Genomic DNA, 22,620 nt, shown 5'->3' on the forward strand with positions numbered 1-22,620 from the left:
CAACCACCAGAAATCAATATTCAGCGACCAATAATCGATCATGTATTCAAGGTCCATATATGATTAATTTAATGGTATGATATAATTTCCGAAATTTCAATGTTTCCATGTTTATATAACTATTTAATGATGATACTGAGTTGTTAAGACTCCATAGCATAAACCCAGCTCAATTGATATTTTGTTTATGATAAGAATTGTTATTTTATAATATCTGATATTTAAATTATAAAACCTTAAGGGAATTGTTGAAACTGTTGAGTTGTAGTTACTAACATTTTTTGAATTTAGAATTAATTTTCAATGATTAGATTTTATATAGATATTTGAATACATGATAACTTTTTGATTGAAATTTAAGTAATTTTGTAGCTACACTCTCTCGCTTCTCGAGAGCTTCAAAAAGATATTCTCTTAATGCCTATATTGTAAAGTGATACTTTGGTACTTCTTACAAGTTTTTGCAACAATTTAATTCTTTTTAATTAAATTATGCGTGAAAAATTTGAAAATTTTCAAACCGATTTATTTAAAATTAATTTGCAACAACTTCAATAATGTTACCATATAAACAAGGAGCCTTGAGGATAAGGCTACCTAGATCTAGATGTATTGCATCTACCTTAATTCAACCAATAAGGTTTCAGTCTACTCAATCTCAAATACAATCACAACCACAAACAACAATCAGTAATTCTACTACATCAGTTAATTCAAACCAAAATCAGAAATTCAAATCTAATTATATAAAAAGAACAAACCCTAAATTGAATGATATAAGTAATCAAATAAAATCAACATTACAATCAGATAATTTACAGGAATCAAAAGAAATTTTTGAAGAAGGTATCTCATTTTTAAGAGAAATTCAACAAGATGAATTTATAAACGATCGTGAATTGTATTTTTCATTTGTACCTTTAGCTTCCGAATTATTATATAAATTGAAAGAAAGCGACGTAAGTAGCTTGGAAAACTTACAAAATTTAATCAACTTGTTTGTCAAATATCGTATTGCTCATCAAAGTCATTTTACTGAATTAGCTCTCCAAATATTGAAAAATCAAGATGATACCAACAAATTTCAAAAATTGATTCAATTATGGGTTCAATTTGTGGAATACGATAAACTAAATTATACACCATACGTTCAATTTGAAAATATCCCAAATCAATTTCAATATAAATCATTCCATTTACCAAATATAGTGTTTTACAATTATGTTTTATCTTGTCCTACTGGTAAATACTCAGAAGAAGACGCTGTCAAATTCACAATTAATGGTAAAATCCCATTATATAGAGATGTTATGAATACATTAAAAGATTTAAACTTATTTGACTCAGACCAATTCAATAAGTTTAGATCAGTTTTAGAAAATGAAAGGAAAAACAAAATCAATCCAAATAGTGAAGAAATGATTCAAAGAATTTTTAAATCAGTGGATAAAAAACAGTTAGATAATATATATTTAGAAATTGCAGAAATTTGTTCAATTCGTGATTCAAAAATTGATGAAAAAATAATGATACAATTAATGGATAAATATTTATATTTTGATGAATATGATCAAGTATTTGGTATGTTTCAAAATATAATAAGTTCTGGGTTAAAACCTTCAATAGATGCGTGGAACTTGGTATTGAGAGCTATGATTAATCCAAATAGGTTTCAAGATGCTAGTTCAAAACAAAGAGAAGAATTGATGAAAAAATTTGAGAGAACTTTAAAGACAATAACTGCTAGTGGATTACAATATGATGCTGGCACTTTGAGTTCAATAATTACTGCATATGCTACTGCCAATAAATTTGATGTTGCTGAAGATTATGCTAAAGAGTATAGTTCATTAGGAATCAATAATATAGCGAAAGATGGTATATTAAGAGGTTTAATTTTCAACAATAAAATAGATGAAGCAGAAAATAAAATGAAAGAATATATTAATGAGGGTACTAGTTATAAACCAAGTAGTGGTACAATGAATGATTTTTTGTCTTACTACTCAAAAAGAAAAAATTATAAAGCAATGTTTGGTATTAATGAATTTATGCAAATGAACAACATTGAAGAAAATGTTGCATCAATTACTACAATGATAAATGCATATTTCAAATACCTTATAGCAATTGGTAAAACTCCAAACCTATTAGATTTATTAAATACTTTAAAAGGTGCAAAACATTTAAATGAATATTCGTATGCATCTGTATTAAACGGTTTAGTTCAATCAGCAAATATTGAAGCTGCAAGACAATTGTATAAAGTGTTAAGAAATAAATTCCCAAGATCCGCTTGGATCCAAAGTAATATGTTAGCTGGTGAATTATCATTTGGTGATATTTCAGCTGGTGAAAAAATTTTTAATCATTATATTAAAAACATTAGAAATGATGTACAAATTTGGAATACATTTATAAGGAATGTTTTAAATCGTGATGAGAATTTAGCTTTCCAGTACTATCAAAATTTAAAAACTCAACAAGGATCAAATGTAAAACCAAACCAATATACTTATCATTTTATATTAAACCATTTTTTTGCTAAAAAAAATAAAGAAGCTATACAAGGAATATTACAAGATATAGCGAGAAATCCACCGGCTACTTATGGCACTGAATTACCAAGATTATTGAATAATATCAATAACAGAGTTGTTGAAGTACCAGCGTCAGTTTTACAACAAATTAAATAAAATACAGTGTATATAAACAATCAATTACATGTATATAAAAAATGTATAATTAATATAAATACAATATAACATATATTAATTACATAATTTTATAATAATATACTCCCCAAAACTACTATACAAGAGAAGAATCAAAAATATCGATATTACAAGCAAAGACTATTATCTTTGCTCTTCACCCATTGCTTTTCTCCAAGTAGGACCAGCAAAATCAATAATTCTATCTTTAATACTACCAAAATCATCTAAAGCAGGTCTTGTATCCAACATAAATGAGGGCATACCAGTTTCTTCATCGTCAGGAGCTCCATAATAATCAATGATATATCTAATTTCCTTCCATCCTTGATTCTTACCATTGCTCCTTAATATAGTCCAATCATGTCTATCGAAAGGTGGGATTGAATTAAAAGTTTCGGGAAATATTTTACCTAACCAAAGATATATTTGAGCTTTTGGTGATAAATCATGTGGTTTACCTGTGAATTTCTTCAATCTTGGTTCAATTTTAGTCTCATCAGTATATTTATTTTCCCATTCCAAAATTTGTTGCCAAGCACCTTCATTTAAGAAATTATGAACTTCAACCATTGATTCAACTGCATCTTCAGGTATTCCTTGACCTTTACCCTTTGATAACATAGCATTGTACATTTGTTGTGGTGATGGATATTCCCATAATCCTTGATCTGAAGTTTCACCTCTTGGAATTGTAGAGATTGTTCTTTCTGTTGATAATTTTATTTTTTGACCTGGTGCTAATTCACTTGATATTGCCATTGGCATATTGTTTAATGGATTTAATACTTCATCGTTTGAATTATCTGTTGATGGTAATACTGGGCATGCTGGTTTTGATGAAGTGGAAGTTGATTTTGATTTAGTATATGATGAATGATCAATGGGACATCCCAGTATATTTGATGAAGTTGTTTGTGTTATTTGACTTGGTGCTGGTGCTGCTGTTGAATTGAAATCTTTATTCTCTGCCCAGAACCAACCCATGACCGTAAATTATGATGTTAAAATAGTTGTTGTTTAGAATGGTGAATATGTTCTGATATTTGTATATGATGATAGATGAGCTCTGATTACGCTTTTACTATTTTTTTTTTCTCTTTATTACCGAGAGAAATGGAACTCATGAAAATTTCTTTTAATATTATATGATTACCAAAATGATCCAGTTCTTTCGAGACTTTTCGTGAACTATTTTTAATCCTCATCCCTGTCTATAGTTTACTATCAGGGCAGTTCGACACGATAAGAGGTTAAATACTTATAGACTTAGATAATTTTAAATAATATTTTTTATATATGTGCTCGATTTGTCACAAAAGAACACTAAAAGAAATTGCAAATCATTTATAAAGAACATTAGAAAAATGTAACTACTAATCGGCTGAAACCTAAGGCTCAGTGTTTTGTCTACATCATGTACTTTTAAGAATTGTCTGCATGACAACAATTTATCATATTAGAAAATAACAATTGCCCAACAGCGTTAAACTAAATTTGAAACTACAACATATTTCTTGACTTGAAATTGATAATATGACCAAAAAAAGCATTTGTATATACAACCCCTCAGATGGTTGTAATGTCAACCAGGTCATTCCTAGAATTTAAAGCAACGAATGAAGGATACATTCATGATTTGAATTAGTTTCTTTTCATTACCAAATAGGTAAAACATGCAATGATTGAACAAAGAGATTGTAGAGTTTCAGATCCTTGATTTCGTAAATTGGGGATATTATTAAGACAAAACTTTAAATTAATAGCTAAGTTGTCAATTAATGATTTTAGTGAAATTGATACGACTTCTTAAATTAAATTACCCAAACTTTAAATCTGAAACAAATCACGAAAAAAAATAATTTATTTTTAGCCTAGAGAAGATAAATAATTAAGGTCTTTGGCAATCTATTGCTTTTATAAATCAGTCACTTTAATTTTAACAAAAACAATACTCCACTCTTACTGTAAACTTTTAGTTTGTCTTTAATGCAAAGTCCTTGTTTATTCTTGAGTATCAATTGGCAACACTATCTAAATTCAGCGCCGTACCTTTCAAGCAAGACATGCAGAATAATGCTGAGCTGATAAAACCAAAATGATTTGGACAGACACTGACATTCATCTTGCTACTTGGCTCATGTTAACAATTTGGTAATTTTACAATCATCAAATGTTATGATTAACTTGTAAGTTTTTTACACATTATCGTATTTGTTTCATAATTGTTGCAAAAAAATTGAAAAATTAAAATCTCACTAATAAAACCCATGGTTCCAGAGACAGTCTTAGTTTTGACAATATCTCTGCTTAAGGTAAGAGGGTTAGTCAAAAGGAACTAAGGAGATGCTTGGACTTAATCTGAGATAGCTAGTTAGCAAGATAAATAATATTGCTGACCTCGTAAAGTGAAACAAAATTAACCAAAGCCTAGAACTAGGTGTAAATAATAAGATGATTAATTTATTTAATTTGGGAAATAGACGATGTTCTTAAGTCCTAGGCACGTGAGGCAAATATACACCCAAGCAGCAAGTATTTATCAGTAAGATCTTGCATTCAGTCCTGGTAGATAAGTAAAATTGATAACAGAATTGTTACATGCGGCTCAGAAATTGTGATAATAGAATAATTTGCAAGTAAGGAAATAATGTATTGCAAGATTTACTACGATAATCAATATGTACAAAATGGACTTAACTAAATTTTCCAGGAAACAAAATTTGACGATTAACGAGATTGTCATAGTAGAAAGGGTCTTGACGTTTTACGAAATGGAATATTCTTTAATTTATTTTATCTTTCCTTAATAAGTACGAAAATCTTGAATTCATGTCTGCAAATTACATCATAAACTTTTAGTCATTTTTCAGTTTATTGTTATTGGTAAAGTTATTCTGGAAATCCAAGTCCTATTCAGTAGCAACAAATTTAAGCACCAGAGAGTTGATTACTTATTTAGTTGTCCAATTTTAACGTTTCATCTGTAGTACGGTGGTGAATAAATAAGTTGTGAGACAAATGGACCAGAGATACAAACTATTCATTTTCCATTAAGTTCTTTAGTAGAAGCAGACTACCTTTTTGACTTTTTCACATGTTGCAGTAACTATACGCCTTGATTAATTCACTTATATACACGATGAAATTGGAGCCATAAAAACTTAAAATATATACAGTACAATAAACTATCAAATTTAAATTTAAAAGAGAGACAATATCTGAAAGATTGACGAAGGTAAAACCTAAAACTCTTTTTTAGGAAAAAGAAATAAATTGTATTTTTCAGTTCCAATGAAATTAGTTCACAATCTTAGTTTGTGGACTTGAAGGTCGCCTTTAATTTTAATCAGAAGACAAGGATTAATATATACATTCATTAGTTCTGTACGTTTGATAAGTTCTAGGTAATTTTAGCTCGATTATCCTACGACTTTGTGCTTTATAGGTATGGAAATAAGTAATTATTTGCATTGTAAGTGATTACTTCCACGCTAAATTGCGATCCTATATAATTAACAACAAATGGTGGTGATTAATGTAGTGGAATTTAGTTGACGTCAATGGATTGTTCAACTAATTCACGTCATTGCCGTTACTTAAACTTAAAGGGATCGATCATTAATTGGATACCTTCATTAGGGAATTTGAAGTAAACTTTTAATCTAGATTCCAAGAGCAAGTTAAGCATTCAATTTTGTTTAACTCAACCTCTTTTAATTCAACAATAAAAAGCTTATTAAACAACTTAATAGAGTAATGAAATTAATTTAGATTGAAGATTTTAACTATTAAACGAAATATCAACAGCCTTTCATTAGACAATAGCTTAAATATAGAAGCAGACAATGTCTTCAAATAGTAAATCAGACTGTCATATTTCATACCTTGAAAAGATGTCTGAGATTTTTTACATATAAAATTTGACTTTAATAGTTACAAATAGAAAAGAAGATTTTGCATAGAAAAGAATTGTCCAATTATGATTAACATTCTTTCATGAACTTTTATTAATTTCAGTTCAGACCTAGACCTCCAACAAGCTTCTTCGTCTAATTTTTTAACAGTTTGAAGTGGATCTACCAGCAAATTATTATTATAATGATGTATAATTATTCTAATTTCTTTTCTTGTCTTACATTAAATTCATTAACAATAAGAAAGAACTCCTCCTTAATTCTCGTTTAAATTTTTTTACATTAAAGATCAGCATATTTCATAAGGTCAATTCTATTGTTTCAATTGAGTATGATAAATTCTTTATTAATATGAAGTATTACAAAAGTACAGGGTGTTGTATTGCGCTTCGAGGTGAAAGGATTTGGGTTTATAGTCTTTTCTTGTAACGATACTTCAATTGCACCCGTTGGTTTAATTCAATAATTACGTTTCTGATAAATGAATGGAATTAAGTATACAGTCATTTCCGTTCCCTTTCTGACTGAATATCTTAAATATAGTTTTTTTCTTAATAAGTTCAAGCTTTTATTGTAAAAAACACAGGACAGTAATAGTCTTAGATAGTCTTACTGCAAGACTAGAATTTACATTCTTTAATCTAAAATTTTTATTCTTATTCCCACTGAAACTAACTTAAAGACAAAATTCCAATTTTAATTTAACCAATCTTTTTTAGGTAAACTTGAGCTTGATAGTTTGGAACAAACATATAGATTAAACTTATAAATTTCGTGTTATTCAAAATTGCAGTCTAAATTGAGGCACAAAATTAAAATAAAATTAATGTCCGTTCCAAAATGACTGAAATTTTGAATTTTTATTTGTGTAGCTATTGTGTCAAACAAATAGACCTTATTGACCATATTTAGTTTACTCTCCTGATTCTTTAACCTTGTTTGTCAGATTCTAGAAGACTGAAATTCAAGTATCGTTCGACTTAAAAGTTGAACAATGTGATCTTTCTGCAAAGTTAATGGAGGATTGTTAAATTGTGGAAAAATGAAAAGTAACGGTTTATGATAATTAGAGTTTGAATTATCTGGAACTCTTGAAAATGTAAATTAGTGTTGGCCTCTCCTTAAATTAACGAAAACAAGACGTAGAATTTGACTTAATTAATAGTCTAATTAGTAAATTTACGAATAAGCTTGTAAATAAAAGAGACAAACTTAACAAAACTAAAATTATAAAATTATATACAAAATCTAACTGACATTACTTTTACCTTCCAGTCAAAAGACAAAATAATAACGACAAGGAATTACACAATTTTACAATAAAATTGGTTTATCCGGCTCGGGGGAGTAATTGTATATAAACGAAATTTACATTGTCTTGATAAAATTCAGCTCTCATGCAATAATAGTGATTGTGAATATCTGAAATTTTAATAGTGAAAAGTGATTATTTCCCATCAAAATTATTGAAACCTCTTTTAACAAGAATTTTGATATGAAATTTGACAAGACAGAAAGAAAAAAAATTCTACTAATAAAAAACATTTTTGTCTGTAATTCAATTTCTTCTCGGTCTTTGTCCCCCAGTTTTTTTTACAATAATTTAAAAATGACAGAAGCCCAAATAATTTTTGTCTATTCAATTTCAATCGTCTAAACTTGGTACCTAACTTTGTGTTATGAGATTTTTAATTGAAAAATTTACTAAGAAATAATCAGAATTATTTTGTGTCAAATGAAACTATAGCTTAATTTAGTTAATTAATTGAAAAATCAACATAGTTAGTATTCTATATAATATTTTTACAATAATAATATTTTCAATAGCCAATGACTTATTAATATGAATCCCCAATCTATTATTGAGATATTATAAAACCATGAAGCTAAATTAATCGCTTCACCACTTTGATACTTTAATCTACTTAAAAAATATATTAGATCAAGAATTGAAATTTTCGTCGACCAAATTAAATTCAAATTTAGATCTATAAATAACTATTATGGTTAATTCAATTTTTTTCTCCTAATTGTTACATTTTGTTTTGCTCTTTAATTTAACCTAATCCAGCTAATTATTTAGACCAATAGTTTAAGAATAGTGAAAATGTACGTTTTCATTCAAAAATTTAAACTAACAATTTAGTTTTAGTAACTTTTTGATTCATATTAATAATTTAAGTCTTAAAATTTTTTTAATTTATCTTCAATTTAATTAATTTTTATAAATCAAAAATAATATTTTTTTTATTAGATTTTTTCAGTCTTATGTCAAATGGGAAGTTAATGAAAAAGATAACAGATATCCATTTCCGCTAAATTAATTGAAAGGTCAATTTAACTCCTTATTTTTAATTATGGTTATTTATCATACTCACTAAATTATGAATTTAAATACCATTTGTTGCAATTATTATTTGAATCAATTAATAAATATGGTAATTCTAAGAATCTTTCATTAATTAATAGTAATCTTTGCATTGTTGAGCTCATCGCCAGTAACATTCTACACATTAATTACAGTCGTGGTTTTGAGGATTTACAATAGTTGTAATATACAACAATCTTATTGAAAGCCTTATCTTTAATTGACGACGATCGAGTTAATAAAAACTCTTATGTACTTGATGTCTGATAAGTTACACAAATTCTAACTAAATGCTTTTAAAAAGCTAGTAAAAGCAAATTACGCAAAACCAAATGTAAGTCTAAAATTTTACTGAACTCCGTAAATTTCTATTATTTACGCATCTACTTGCATAGTAAATACTGTATATAATTTAAGTTTTAGCTTTAAATTTAATTTACGAAGAAAAGAAATTTTGAGATCTTTTATTTTTTATTCATCTTTAAAATTAATTAGTGTGTAATTATGTAATTAAACTTAAATGTCTTTTAAAAAAAATTCATATCACTATTTTGAGTTATATTCAGTTTACTTCAGAAAATCGAGCCAATTGAAACGGATCTTCTTTTTTTTCACAATTGATTTAAGTCAAACTAAAATCGTATATACAAGTACTTAGTTTATCAACCTGCCATATTATATCTTTGTAATCTATAATTTCAAAATCTGATATAGTTAAGAAATTTCTGTAAAAAATTTATCAACGTTAAATCAATGGGGTAAGTAAGGATATAGGGGGACCAAAACTTGATTCAAGAAATTAAATAACCAAAACGATCGTCCCCAAAGTCTTGATTAATGCAAAGAAAATCATCAAATGTGCCTCTATGCTTGGTATACAGACATCTTTTTCTTAACTTGAATTTTTATTTTTTATTTTTCTTAGGTTATTAAAATATAATATTCTTTCCCTCAGACATCAATATGTCACTAATATTATAAGTAACACTTTGTTAGTTTAGTCTTGTGAGCCTTAAAAAAAAGACTTTCTACCAATGACTCAAATTCATATCTAATGAAAAGAATGAACAAATAGATCAACCATCTCATAATTATGCACCATATAAAATTAAACTTATGCATCAACCAATGAATTATAATGTTCACCTAATCCATAAGAATGCTTGTAATAACCTAAATGTAAAGTAGGATTTGGATCATCATATACAGTATCTTCATTTATGTTAATACTCGAAGCACCAGCTTGATGAATTATAATACAACATTCAAAAATTTTACCAAATGCTAAAATTTCCATATCTGATCCCCACATCGTCGTTGTTCTTAATTCGTTACAATATTCTTCGATATCTTTAAGTTCTCCAGTTTTTTCATCAAATAAAAAGGGTATAAAATCGTTTCTATTCTCCAAGATATACTCACTTGATATGTTTCTTAAATTTTGGATTGTTATTTCATTTGGGTTTGCCTGGTGTCTCTTTGTTAATTGATCTTGTATCGAAGCAAATAAGCAATTACCATCAGGTTGAATCTCAAAAACTTTTAAATTGTTATTAGATAGTATTTTGTTCATTGAATCAATTTCAATTTGTCTATAATTTATTGAATTTTCTGATTCTTTCTCTGCTTCTTCTTTTATTCTATCTATTTCTTGTTGTCTTTTGGCTAATCTTTCCTTGGCCCTATTTCGTTTCTTAGGACCAGTTGATGAAGTTGTGGAGATATTTGATGATGATGAGGAAATTCGTTCTGATGGTAATGAAATTTCATCTTCCTCTCTTACTGATAATTGAGCAAGCAATTGTTCTGGTGTTAGTTCATCATCTGCAGCTGTTAAATTGTTTTCTCCGTTATTTTCAAAAGCTGCTATTTCTTCTTGATGTTTTCTTTTCAAATTATCTTCAAGTTCTTGACATTTTGTTAGAACATTTTTTCTAGTTTTTTTGGTTGCTTGTTTCTTTAAGCCTGTAACTGTGGCTATAAGGTCTTTGTTTTCCTTTTTATGACGTTGTAGTATTTCATCATGAGTCTCTTGTTGAATTTCAATTTGATCAGCCTCTTCCGTACTCATTTTTAAAACTATTGCCTGACCTTATTATTAAACTTCAATTGATGAATTTGTGTTTAAAGCTTGAATTGAGATGAGTTAACTGGCTGAGATGAGCTTTCTCTAGTAAAGTTTGTGTTATTGAAAATTTTGCTCTGTGTATTGTAGAAGTTGTATCTTTTTGTTTGCAAAGATAAATTTAAGTTATATTAATCATTGAAATCATCTTAATAATTAAATTCTAAAAATTACACATATATAATAAATATTTCGCATACATTATCAATTTTGTTTTTTTGACTGTCGTTGAAATTTTTCACACTAAATAAATTTTGTTTCACTTTTTAATATGTGATTCATAAGTTACATTAATAAAAACAGCTCTTAGTTACCTTTGTTAATAGCTCATCTAGAATGAAGCTTGCGAGTAATTTGAAACAAAAAAAAACACATGAAAATTGTAATATTGAATTTTGCTAGTTGAAGATAATCAATTATAAAATTTAAAATTTGAGAACTAGAACATCTCTACATGAAACTCGATCTACTGTTTGAAAAATCATATAATGTATATTTACACATTAAAATGAGTAGAAAGAGACGAGGACTTAAATCCAATATTTTGAATTTCAATAAGTCTTTCTTTATTTATCCAGGGGAATAAATTCCCTAGCCTTAATTTATGTAAAGATCAGGTTGAAAAATTACATACATGAAAAATATTAAGATTTGTGAGTTTGTGTTTCAAAATTTTAATGTATTGCAAATCAGTCTCTTCTTTTAACCGTTTACCATAAAAAAATGTATATTCAGAATATACCAAAATTATATTTATAACCTTTACATTACTTTATCACTATCTGACGATTTTAATTAGTCTATTAATTCATATAATCGTTTCAAATAAGTAATGCACTCCTTTAGATGGTGTGCTTTTGTTTTTTTTCTTTGTTACAAATTGTAATGTTTGGTAAAGTCACAAGCTCTTTTTCAAAATCTCAAAGTACTGTGATTCCAAAATTAGCTTCACGAATGTCGGTATCTCCTATTTTCAGCCAACTGATTATTTAGCAAACTTTGGTTAGGAATTTTTTCACAAAACAATTCAATTAAATTCTCAAGCTTAAATTACCTAGTTTTAGAATACAAGCCATTTTTATTGTTGATCAAAGACTTTATAACCTAAAATTGGGCTCAAAAGCTTTTCTATGCTTACTTTTAGTCTACTTATTGTATTAGCATTCTTCTTTTTTGAATAATTAGATTTAGTAATTTCGGAATAATTAAAATTGCAAAAATGAAAAATACATTTGAAACACAAAATCAACTCTAATAAATTTTTTTTTTAACATTAGTTTATTAATTTCCTTGTTTTCTGGTTGTAGGGTGATTAATTCTTACTGTAGATGTTAATTGATCAATTGTGACCTAGAATATGGTTTCTCAAATGCATCAATAGTACTAGATCAAAAACGCACAATTTTCTTTGTTGTACAATTAGTATATATGTAATCATCACCTTATATTTATGTAAAAGGTCAAAATAGTTTATCTAAATTTCTCGAGCAACATAATTATATTTGTGAATTATCAAGTTACAAAATTGTGCTATTTAAATACTTATTCAATCAGCGAAGGCTAAGTGTGTATGCTCAAAACTTTATTCTAATTATAAATAATGCCTGCACTTTTTGTAATATTTTACGACTTCGCAAAAACTGGTAAAGAATTTTCATTGAAAGTTATTTGAAAGGAGGTGTATAGAGAGACAAAGCTTTTATTGTATGATAGCATGTTATACATTGTTCTTGATTTTTTACTTATATATTTGTATTTTAGACATAGTTTAACAATTACCGTTTCTTTTTTTTTTTTTCTATTTTTTTAGTTAATTGTTATAAAACATTGCTAGTTGGAATACAAAATCAAAAAAATTGTTGAATGTCCATACTCAACTTAAACACTTGAAATTCAGTTCTACATCTGAAAAATGCTCAAAATAACAAAAGCTCAAATTCAATAATAGTTACTAAGAAATAATCTAGCCATCCAGGGATACGAATAAATTTAAACAAATTAACCCAAATAAATTAATACGCTATAATTTTTTTTGTGACTACAGATACCTCCAAATTTGGGCCATTTGATTTAAAACTTTACTAAAGAAAATACAAAAATTGGGCCACAATTCCGCCTTCTTGACTTTAACAATTCCGCATTCTATAGTATTGTATGAATCAAAATTTACTCTTACACATCTTACTATACTGTATGTTTCATTAATTTTTCAATATGCCAAATCAGATAATGCAGAAACTGTTGAAAAAAAATTTATGTCTTTTGAATAGTCTGCTGCGCAAACCACCTTTAACAAATCAGATTTTATACGGCTCAATCTAAGTTTCAATTTTAATAAAATTTGATCAATTATGGATCTCGTGGTCTCTCTAATCTATTGCAAATTTTCAAAATTTATATTTAGCTTTTTTATAAAAATTAGATTAAAAAAATTAAGATTTAAAAAATCTTAAATATTAAAAATAAAAGTTTTAAAAATATGTCAGAATCTTCTATATAAATTCTTCCAATTGTTTAAAAATAGAAATAGAATTTAATTTTATACATAACAATAAGGAGTGTTACAAATTTCAAGATTAGCGAACTTAAAGTACAATATTGGTTAAAAATCCTTAATAGTATTAGAATTGTAGAACAAAATTGTGATTAATTAAGCAACAAATTGCATGTAACAGTATTATAATTGAAGATTTGATGATTTTTCAAAAACAAAGTAACACCATGTGAAGATTTATCAACTTAAATCAAATGTAACTTTGGGGTTTCAAAACTAATTCAACCGTTATCAGATTATAACTTTAGTTGTAAAGGACTATCTATTGTATTATATATGAACTAAAAGATTAAGACAAAAAATATATGGCTAGTAAAATTAAAATGTTACATGGTAGCGACTGACAACAACTTCTGACATTTTATTTGCAGCAATTTATTCATTACTTTTACAAAGTATAAAGAAGTTTACTGTTTCAAACAATTAAAAAATGGTATAGGAATAAAAACAAAATTAGTCCGATGATATACCTCTAAGTTTTCGTTAGTAATTCACTCTAGTCCGAAACATGGAAATACTATATTGATGGAGATATCGAATGCTAAAAGAGAATTAATTGTGCATTAAAAAATAAATTTAAGAAAAATTAGTTACCGAATTAAAAATAGTAAAACAATTCTTGGAGTTACTTAATTGACTGGTTGAGTTAAAAGCTTTCTTTCTACTTCGTTTTCAAATAGTGATCGATGTTTTCCATGTAATTGTGTTACGTTGATATAAACTTGATTAAATTTAATCTTTTAAAATAGAATGAAAAACGTTTTGTTTTATAAGGCAAAAGAAGAGAAAAAAATTTATACGTTATTTACTAATTAAATTTAAATTCTATAAAAGAACGCAAAATTAAATTAAAAAGAGTTTAAAATTAATTAGTATTGTCTCATAAATAATTAAATACTGTAAGTTAATAGATGTCATCACCAAATGCATACAATTTTGAAATAGATTATCAAATTATCTATAATATAATCACATTACTATCTTGGAATACAAATTGTAAAAAGAGATCTCCTTAAAGTTGAATTACAGATTCAATTAATTAAAATTAAAAAGGTGGTGACATTTTAAATAAAATTGACTATAAAATAAAAAACCTTAAAATTATTATCTTTATTTTCTATAAAGTGGAAGGGAATCAAAAATTTATTATATAATAATTATCTTAGGCTAAAATATATTTATTATAAGTAATTAAAATGATTTACTAGTTATTAAAAAAGGAGTAAGTTCTTTTTTCTTTTTCCATTTGAATTTTTGTGATTTTCATAATGAAATTACTTGAATAAAACAAGAGAGAAAAATTAAACCTAATTTGTAAAACATAATAGATTTACTCCTATAAATATAAATAGTATACACTATTGTTGGTTTTAGTTGTACTATTTATGATTAAACACTAAAGTAAAAAATTGATTAAAGCAGTAAAGTATATCCTCATAATATTTGACAAAAATACTCAAATTATACAAATGGTTTATTAAGTAGTAACTAGCAAAATTAAGATTTAGATTCAAATCGCGAGATCTCGATCTCAATAAAAGTACTTATAGTAATATAATAAATAAAATCACCAAATATATTTAAAGTTTTAATTTAAGTAAAGCAAACTCTCTCATGATTTCAAAAGGTTTTTTCAAATTATTATATAATTATCTAATCTCTTTATTTGGTTAAATTATTTTATTTGAGAATTAATAGTATTGAATCAACCAAAAAATGTCTGAAATTCTAAAACAGACAGAGAAAATAAAAAAAAGTACTCCAATTTATATTAAATATTTTTGTGTTTCAAAAGTTACACACCAACCGACATTTTTTTTTAATTTTTAAAAATAATAAAAAATATTTAAACTTTGAAACACAAATTTAATTTCTTATTTTTGTGTTAATTATTTATCTAATAACACAAACTTAATTTTTTAAATTTTACTTAGCTTTCTTAAATTAATTTTACTTTTTTTAAAATTAAAAATGAAATAAAAAATAAAATAATAGTTTAAATTTAAAACACAAAAAAATTAATTTATATTCTTTTCATTACTATAATAATAATTTAAATGTATATAATATTAAAATCTATATATTCATTATTTTATTATTAAAATTAGAAAAAAAGAGTTCAAAATTTCAATTTTATATATAAGAATCTATAAACTCCCTCCTTTTTTTCATTAATATTCAAAATTTTTCCTTTCCACTCTTTTCATTCATATCATCAAATATCAACTTTATTATAGTTGTATATAACATAAATATATCTTTTCACTTATACCATTTTTCATCTTTTTCCCAAAAATCAACCATCATCAACCAATTTTTTTTATTTATTTCTTATACCATCAACATTAGAATAAAGAATAAATTATATCAATCCTTTACTTAAGAAAAATTCACAACATTCATTAGGACTAACTTACAGATTCATTATTCAATCCTAATATTCTCTAATTTCTGAACAAAGCTTTAATTTTATTTTTTCAGATAACTTTTAAATTAATCTCGTTCTGCTGAATTTAGTCGAAAGAGCATTTGAAAAATTCATTATAGCATTAACTGAAAAAATTACTTTGAATTAACTTATAGTGTTGCTTTAGCTAGTTTAACTCGATTAGGTTACTCAACTACACAAGCTGTTCACAGATTTTTATTTTTCATCATTTATTTCAATTTTCAAGAAATAGATTATTTTGCTGCAAAAGTTCTAGAGGAAGAAATTACAACAATCATTTGCTGAATCATATCACTTTTTACTTGCATATATTCATCAATTGTTTCAACTTAAAGGTTTAATTTTTTTTCACTAAATTTTTTTGAATTTTACAGTTTAATTTGTTTTTTACATAATCTTTTGTTGGTTCATTATTCATTCAAAATTTTGCAACATTATAAATTTTTTGCATTAAGAACTTTTATCATCGTACATTATTTTTATAAAGAATCAATTTAAAAGCAAAATTGAGACGTTCTAATTTACACAATCACTTCAACACTCAATCAATTCTCATTAACAACATTCATTCGTTAACAATTAAAAGAATTTTTAAATTAAAAACATCAATTTAAATTCATATTTGTTTTGAGAAACAGACTTTATTTTACAAACTCAATTATCTTCTTTTTTTGCATACGAACAATTTTTTAATTGTTTGACCCAATTTTTACGTCAAATATTTCATTAACGTTTTCATTACATATATTTTATATTTTTCATATTTGCATATATTAGTTAGTACTGGTTACTACTATTTTGAACAACAAACCATTTATTAAATTAGTAGCTTACAATTATAATCAATTATTGTTGGCGTCATTAGTTTCAATTTATTGACTGAATTATATTTCTTCCCCTCCTTTTAAAGTCATCAAAATATATTTCAAGACACACATTTTTTTTTCAATATTTTGGTCATTGATTTAAATTGTTACACAAAATCCAGAATATATTTTACATAATAAAATTTTGGCAACCAAAAACATTTTCATTCCCCACAAATTAAATTTATAATTTGAATCACAACTACTACTAAATTTTATTATGATATCAAACTCTCCAGATGCTTTCCATCATACAAGAATGATGCAGCTGCAGCTCAAATCATCAAATGCCAAATTACAACAAATGGAACATAAATCACATAATAATATTGTATCAGAATATCAATTAAATATGTTGGAACATTTATTATCAATTGAATTAAATACTTTACCAAACTTATTATTAATAGAACAACAACCAGAAATCAAAATAAGTATGAGACCGTTATTGTTGGATTTTTTAATGGAGGTTATAACAATTTTAAATTTATCAAGATCAACATTTCCCTTAACAGTAAATTTAATTGATAGATATTGTTCAACTAGAATTGTTAAAAAGCAACATTATCAATTATTAGGATTAACGAGTTTATGGATAAGTTGTAAAAATTTAGATTCAAAATTCAGAATTCCAACATTAAATGATTTAAGAAAAATCTGTGTTGATTCGTATAATAAAGAATTATTCATAGAAATGGAAAAACACATATTAAAATCATTAGAATGGCAAATAAATAGTCCAACTTTTGATTCATTTGTTGATGTATTTTTAAATTTATTAATATCAACTGGTGATACAAATTCATTAATTATAAAGAAAAATTTTCAAAAAATTAGAATTTCTTCATATTATTTAGGTGAATTATTTCAATTTTATCCAAATTTATATTTTGAATATTCTTCATCACAAATTGCTATATTAGCAATAATGTCAAGTATATCAACATTGGTATTACCAATAAATATTATGAATATTTTAACATTTTATAATTCATTATTAGATAATCAAACTATAAAATTATCAATTGAAAATTATCAACATGTTTTTAAATTAATTAAAACTTTAGCATTACCAAATAGTATACAACAAAAATATGGTATTACCAATAATCAATACAACAGTTCAAATCAAAACAATAATGATGGTTCAAATAATTTGATTTTCAATAACAACAAGAAGAATAATTTAACTAATAGACATTTACCACCAAAAACTCCAAAAGTATCTATGCCTTTGACCCCAGGACCAAGTCCAGAAGAGAAAATTGATAGAAAAAGACGCTGTGATACTCAAATGATGGATCAACTGATGGTAAATAATATGAACATCAACAATAATAATGCTCATTCACAACAACATCAACAACAATATGTAGATCATAACAATCATCAATATCAACACTCAAGAAAGAAGAGTTGTATAAATTCTGGAGTTAGAATATAGCTATAAACTTTAATATATAAACTTCAATTAGAATAACTAAAAATTTGGATCTCTATTGTAAAGAATTTTTTACTATACAACTTTAAAAATCAAATCTATCGTCGCGTTCCACGTTTTCGATTAATTTTTCATTATAGGGGTATGGTCAAGATAGGCTCGTTGAAAGATGTATCAAGTTTCAACAAATTTGCATCAATTAGTTTGCATTTTAACTACAAATAGAAAAATTTGGAAACAAACATTTGTTTAATTCTTTGACATACAATATCAAACAATACGTTTGCTATACATCTAGTGAGCCTTCCAATTATTCAGTTACCAACCAACTGAAATTTTACAAAAGTTTAATATATCGACTTTATTGTTTTTATAATTCTACTGTTTTTTGCAATAAATTGCAAATTAAAAATCTAAAAAACTAAAAGCACTTACTAAAAAAGTTTATTTAAATTTTGCAATCAAAATCTTAAAGACAAAACACGTATTATTTAATTTTAATTATAGAACGTATTGTTTAGATATAGAGCAAGTTAATCTTTATCTTTGGGGTTAATCAAACCTCGATGGATTGGCTTTTATAAAGAACAAAGGGGAAAAAGATTAGATTTACAAATTAAATTAATTGAAATTTCATGTTGACTTGTGGATTGAATCGATATTGTGGAAATCAAATACTATCAAACAAAAAGTATAAAATTTTACAACGAGGTATTGTCTTTCAGTGATATCAAATTGAATTTTATTTTAAAAGTTTTAGAATCGTCTAATAATAGCCAAAGACATAGCCATAGACGTTGTTTCAAGCAAAGAAATTAATGTTCATAAAAGGTAATTTAAACTTATGAGCAAAATTATTCAAAAGCCATATAAACGTTTTAATTGAAATTAACAACCCATTTTTACGCCTTATTGTTATACACTTATTCGTAATATACTATCAAATTTCATAACTACTTTACTACAACCGATATATATATATATATATATATATATATTCCTTAAATCCATTACTATTCGGATATTTTTCCATATTTTCTTTAGGTTATGAGAATTTAAATTTAATATAATCTAGGAAATTACTTTAACCGAAAAAACGTATAATTGAAAAATTACTATCGCGATCTTTAAATAATTAAACCTATGAGAAATATCAACTCAAAGAACTCACCCCAATTATTTAACTTTAAACATTTAAAGATTTTGATTCGTAATTTTAAACTTTATTAATTAAATTAAGTTAGTTAAGTCACTTTCTTGATTAAATAATAATTATGCCTAAGTTTAATACTAGTATAAATCAAATTATAATAATAATTGTAGTAGATTTGGTAATTTTATTCTATTTTAGTAAAAATCTATTAACATAATATAATATTCTCGTGTAAAATTTATTATTAAAGCTTTTTTTACTTTACACGAAATTTTAATTATTAGGATTAGACCTAAATCTGATAATTCATTTCCTTTTCCTAAATTAAGTTGATTAAGATATGCATGTAATTGATTAAGATTACAAGGATATGGGCACAGATAAATTAAATAAATGTAGAACAACTATTGATTGGAAGGCATCAAAAAATTTTTTTCAATGTAAAAGGTAATATCACAAACGAGATTAAGTAGATAAAAAAAGAAATTCTTATTGAGTCTTATCAAATATACTGAGGATTCAAATAAAATATAATTTTACACAATTTAAAATCACAGATCAGAAATCCCCGTATCTCAAATAAATCTCCCTTCCCCTTCATTTCAACTTGATTAATTTCTTTTAATTTTTGCAAAAAAGTTGAACCACCTTAGCCAATTCTTTCTTTAGCCTTTAATAAAATCTTCAATTTTTAAAGTTAAGAAAAATCTATTGTTTTTAAAACGTTTGAAATATTTGTATATAAAAAAGAAAAATTTATTGTGTCTTACTTTACAACCATAGTAAGATTTTCTAGAAATATTCAATTGTGAGACAAATTATTTTATTTCTAAAAAGTAACAAAGTAACGAGAACAATTAAGTATTGAATATAAAACTGGTGATGAAATTGATAATATTTATAGATAATTTGCTGGTCTTTTCAACTAAGTTGTTAATTAGACGATTAATTAAAAGTCGTTATGCAACGAATAGGGTACTAATAGATTGTTTACAAAGATTTTCTATTATTAAAATTATTTGTAATGTGGTAGTGTGATTATTGTTGAATGAACTGATAATTATAATTATACTCGATACGTTATATTAGCTAAATTTGAAATTAATGTCTTCTATTATAAAAAAGACATTCCAGTTGTGTAAAAATGACAATTGACAATAATTTGTGATAGATTATATGAAATTAGAATCAAAATCAAAATTATTTAAAATAACGTAAACCTCTCTTAAATCAAAATATTAAATTATAAAAAAAGTGGACATAATTTATTTTAATTTTATAATTTAGTGTCTGAAAAATTATTAAATTTCAAATTTTTGACTTAAAATCATAATATCTTCAGTCAAAAATATTTCCACAACTTGATTTTTTGTCAAATAATAAAAATGTCAAGAACTTGGTAATTAATTAAAGTTGTTATATCTATTTGAAACTAAAAATATCAACAATTCCGATAATATATTTTGAAGGGGGGAGAGGAGAGGAGAGATGTTCGTTGACTTTGACACTATAGTTAGTTATTAGTCCATTATTACTAATAGATTATCAACAGTTAATACTCTATGTAGTTCTTGCTTTAATTGGTCTCTTTAGCTATATGATAAAAAACGTTCAATTATTCATAAATCCTTGAAGATAAATCCGAAGAGTTTAATGAAAAATTAATCAACTGACAAAAATCGCAGTTATAAAGTTAAAGTTTTCATGATTATCGCTTCTTTGTATTCTTCTAAAAGATAAATGATAGAAACAATTATCAAACTTATATAATACTTTCAAAGTAAATGTATATCATGTTAATATATAACTCATGCTAATGAAATTCCATTACATAATTATAAAAGTAATGCATGAAAAATTATATATGCATAAGAAAATGCATGTTTTAATTTTGTGATCATATTGAGCTGAGATTTTGAAAAAAGGGGAAGATTACAAGATAACTATTTAATTACCATAGTTTATTTCTAATCTTTGCACGAGGCTATTTTTTTTTCTTGTTCGTAGAGTGGTTTTGAGAAATGAAAAAGGATCAGGTTTACCGTTGAATTAAACTGTTTATAGCTGAACTTTTAAAAGTAGTTTGAAATAGAAGTATATAGATATTAAATTGTTCAAACTTAACTATTGACGATTTATATAATAATCGTAATATGAATTAAAAATTATAATTATTTCTACTCTTTTTATATGGAGAACATAAATTCACCTTCAAAATAAAAATAAAAATTAAATAATAAAGCTTTTACTTCGTAAATATTTTAATTTTAAGTCTATTTTAGTCGAAACAACTTAAGCCCAATAAATTATATTTTAACTACAAATCGTATGGACTGATGCTATTGACCATGTATCTCTTTCAAAATATATTTGGGTCTACTGCCTTAAAATAATTTCTACGTTTCTTTCCGAGTAATTTTACAATTGGGTCTTTACACGATTTCATTTTGTCCTTGAGATAATGAAGCCTATTCTATTGGAATACCGTTGAAAATTTCATCTTCTGATGAGACAAAAATGAATGCGAATAGAGATTTGTCAAAACAAGTTAGAATAATTTTGTATCTTGTTTAGATATTTTTAGAATTCACCACAAAATCTTATTACAACATATTTATTGGATAATTGTCCAATAAATTTATCATATAACCATAAAGTATACACAAAAGTTATAGTATTTGCTTCTCTACATTACGATGTGCAATCTAAATAATATTTTGTGATTGAAAGTACTCTCCTTGAATTATCAGCCTTAACAAGTCGTTTGATTGTCTCAAATTTGTATAGTTGATAGGAGTAAAAGGAATTGAATGCTAGAAAATCGTCTATCTATCAAGGTGAAATTTAGTAATACAATTACACATTTGAGATCGAAAACAATACAAAAAGGAGAGACAATTTGGAGTACAAACAAATAGCACTAATCTAAAAGTATCTCAAAACTTAAATTTGTACCAAATGTACCATATGACATCAAAAATATCAGCTTAAGGGATAAAAGAAGTATACAATACATGAATATTATATATGTGT

At 25.5% G+C, this 22,620-nt stretch overlaps 4 protein-coding genes across 4 annotated transcripts; 2 read left to right on the plus strand and 2 right to left on the minus strand. All coding sequences in view use genetic code 12, as the record gives it.

Annotated features, from left to right (window-relative positions):
• Positions 1-557: 557 nt before the first annotated feature.
• KGF54_000990 (uncharacterized protein) lies at positions 558-2,696 on the plus strand (the record flags this gene model as incomplete). The annotated part of the gene is made up of 1 exon (XM_051766963.1): positions 558-2,696. The coding sequence occupies one exon, from the start codon at positions 558-560 to the stop codon at positions 2,694-2,696; it is 2,139 nt and encodes a 712-aa protein (XP_051622204.1).
• Positions 2,697-2,858: 162 nt separating this feature from the next.
• CYC3 (holocytochrome c synthase) lies at positions 2,859-3,701 on the minus strand (the record flags this gene model as incomplete). Its single annotated transcript, XM_051766964.1, has 1 exon — positions 2,859-3,701. The coding sequence occupies one exon, from the start codon at positions 3,699-3,701 to the stop codon at positions 2,859-2,861; it is 843 nt and encodes a 280-aa protein (XP_051622205.1).
• Positions 3,702-10,113: 6,412 nt separating this feature from the next.
• On the minus strand, positions 10,114-11,070 carry KGF54_000992 (uncharacterized protein; the record flags this gene model as incomplete). The annotated part of the gene is made up of 1 exon (XM_051766965.1): positions 10,114-11,070. The coding sequence occupies one exon, from the start codon at positions 11,068-11,070 to the stop codon at positions 10,114-10,116; it is 957 nt and encodes a 318-aa protein (XP_051622206.1).
• A 6,143-nt stretch (positions 11,071-17,213) lies between these two features.
• Positions 17,214-18,437, plus strand: CLN3 (cyclin; the record flags this gene model as incomplete). The annotated part of the gene is made up of 1 exon (XM_051766966.1): positions 17,214-18,437. The coding sequence occupies one exon, from the start codon at positions 17,214-17,216 to the stop codon at positions 18,435-18,437; it is 1,224 nt and encodes a 407-aa protein (XP_051622207.1).
• Positions 18,438-22,620: the final 4,183 nt, after the last annotated feature.

The sequence above is a fragment of the Candida jiufengensis genome, assembly GCF_024610255.1.
Source record: "Candida jiufengensis strain CBS 10846 chromosome Unknown scaffold7, whole genome shotgun sequence".
NCBI lineage: Eukaryota > Fungi > Ascomycota > Pichiomycetes > Serinales > Debaryomycetaceae > Lodderomyces > Lodderomyces jiufengensis.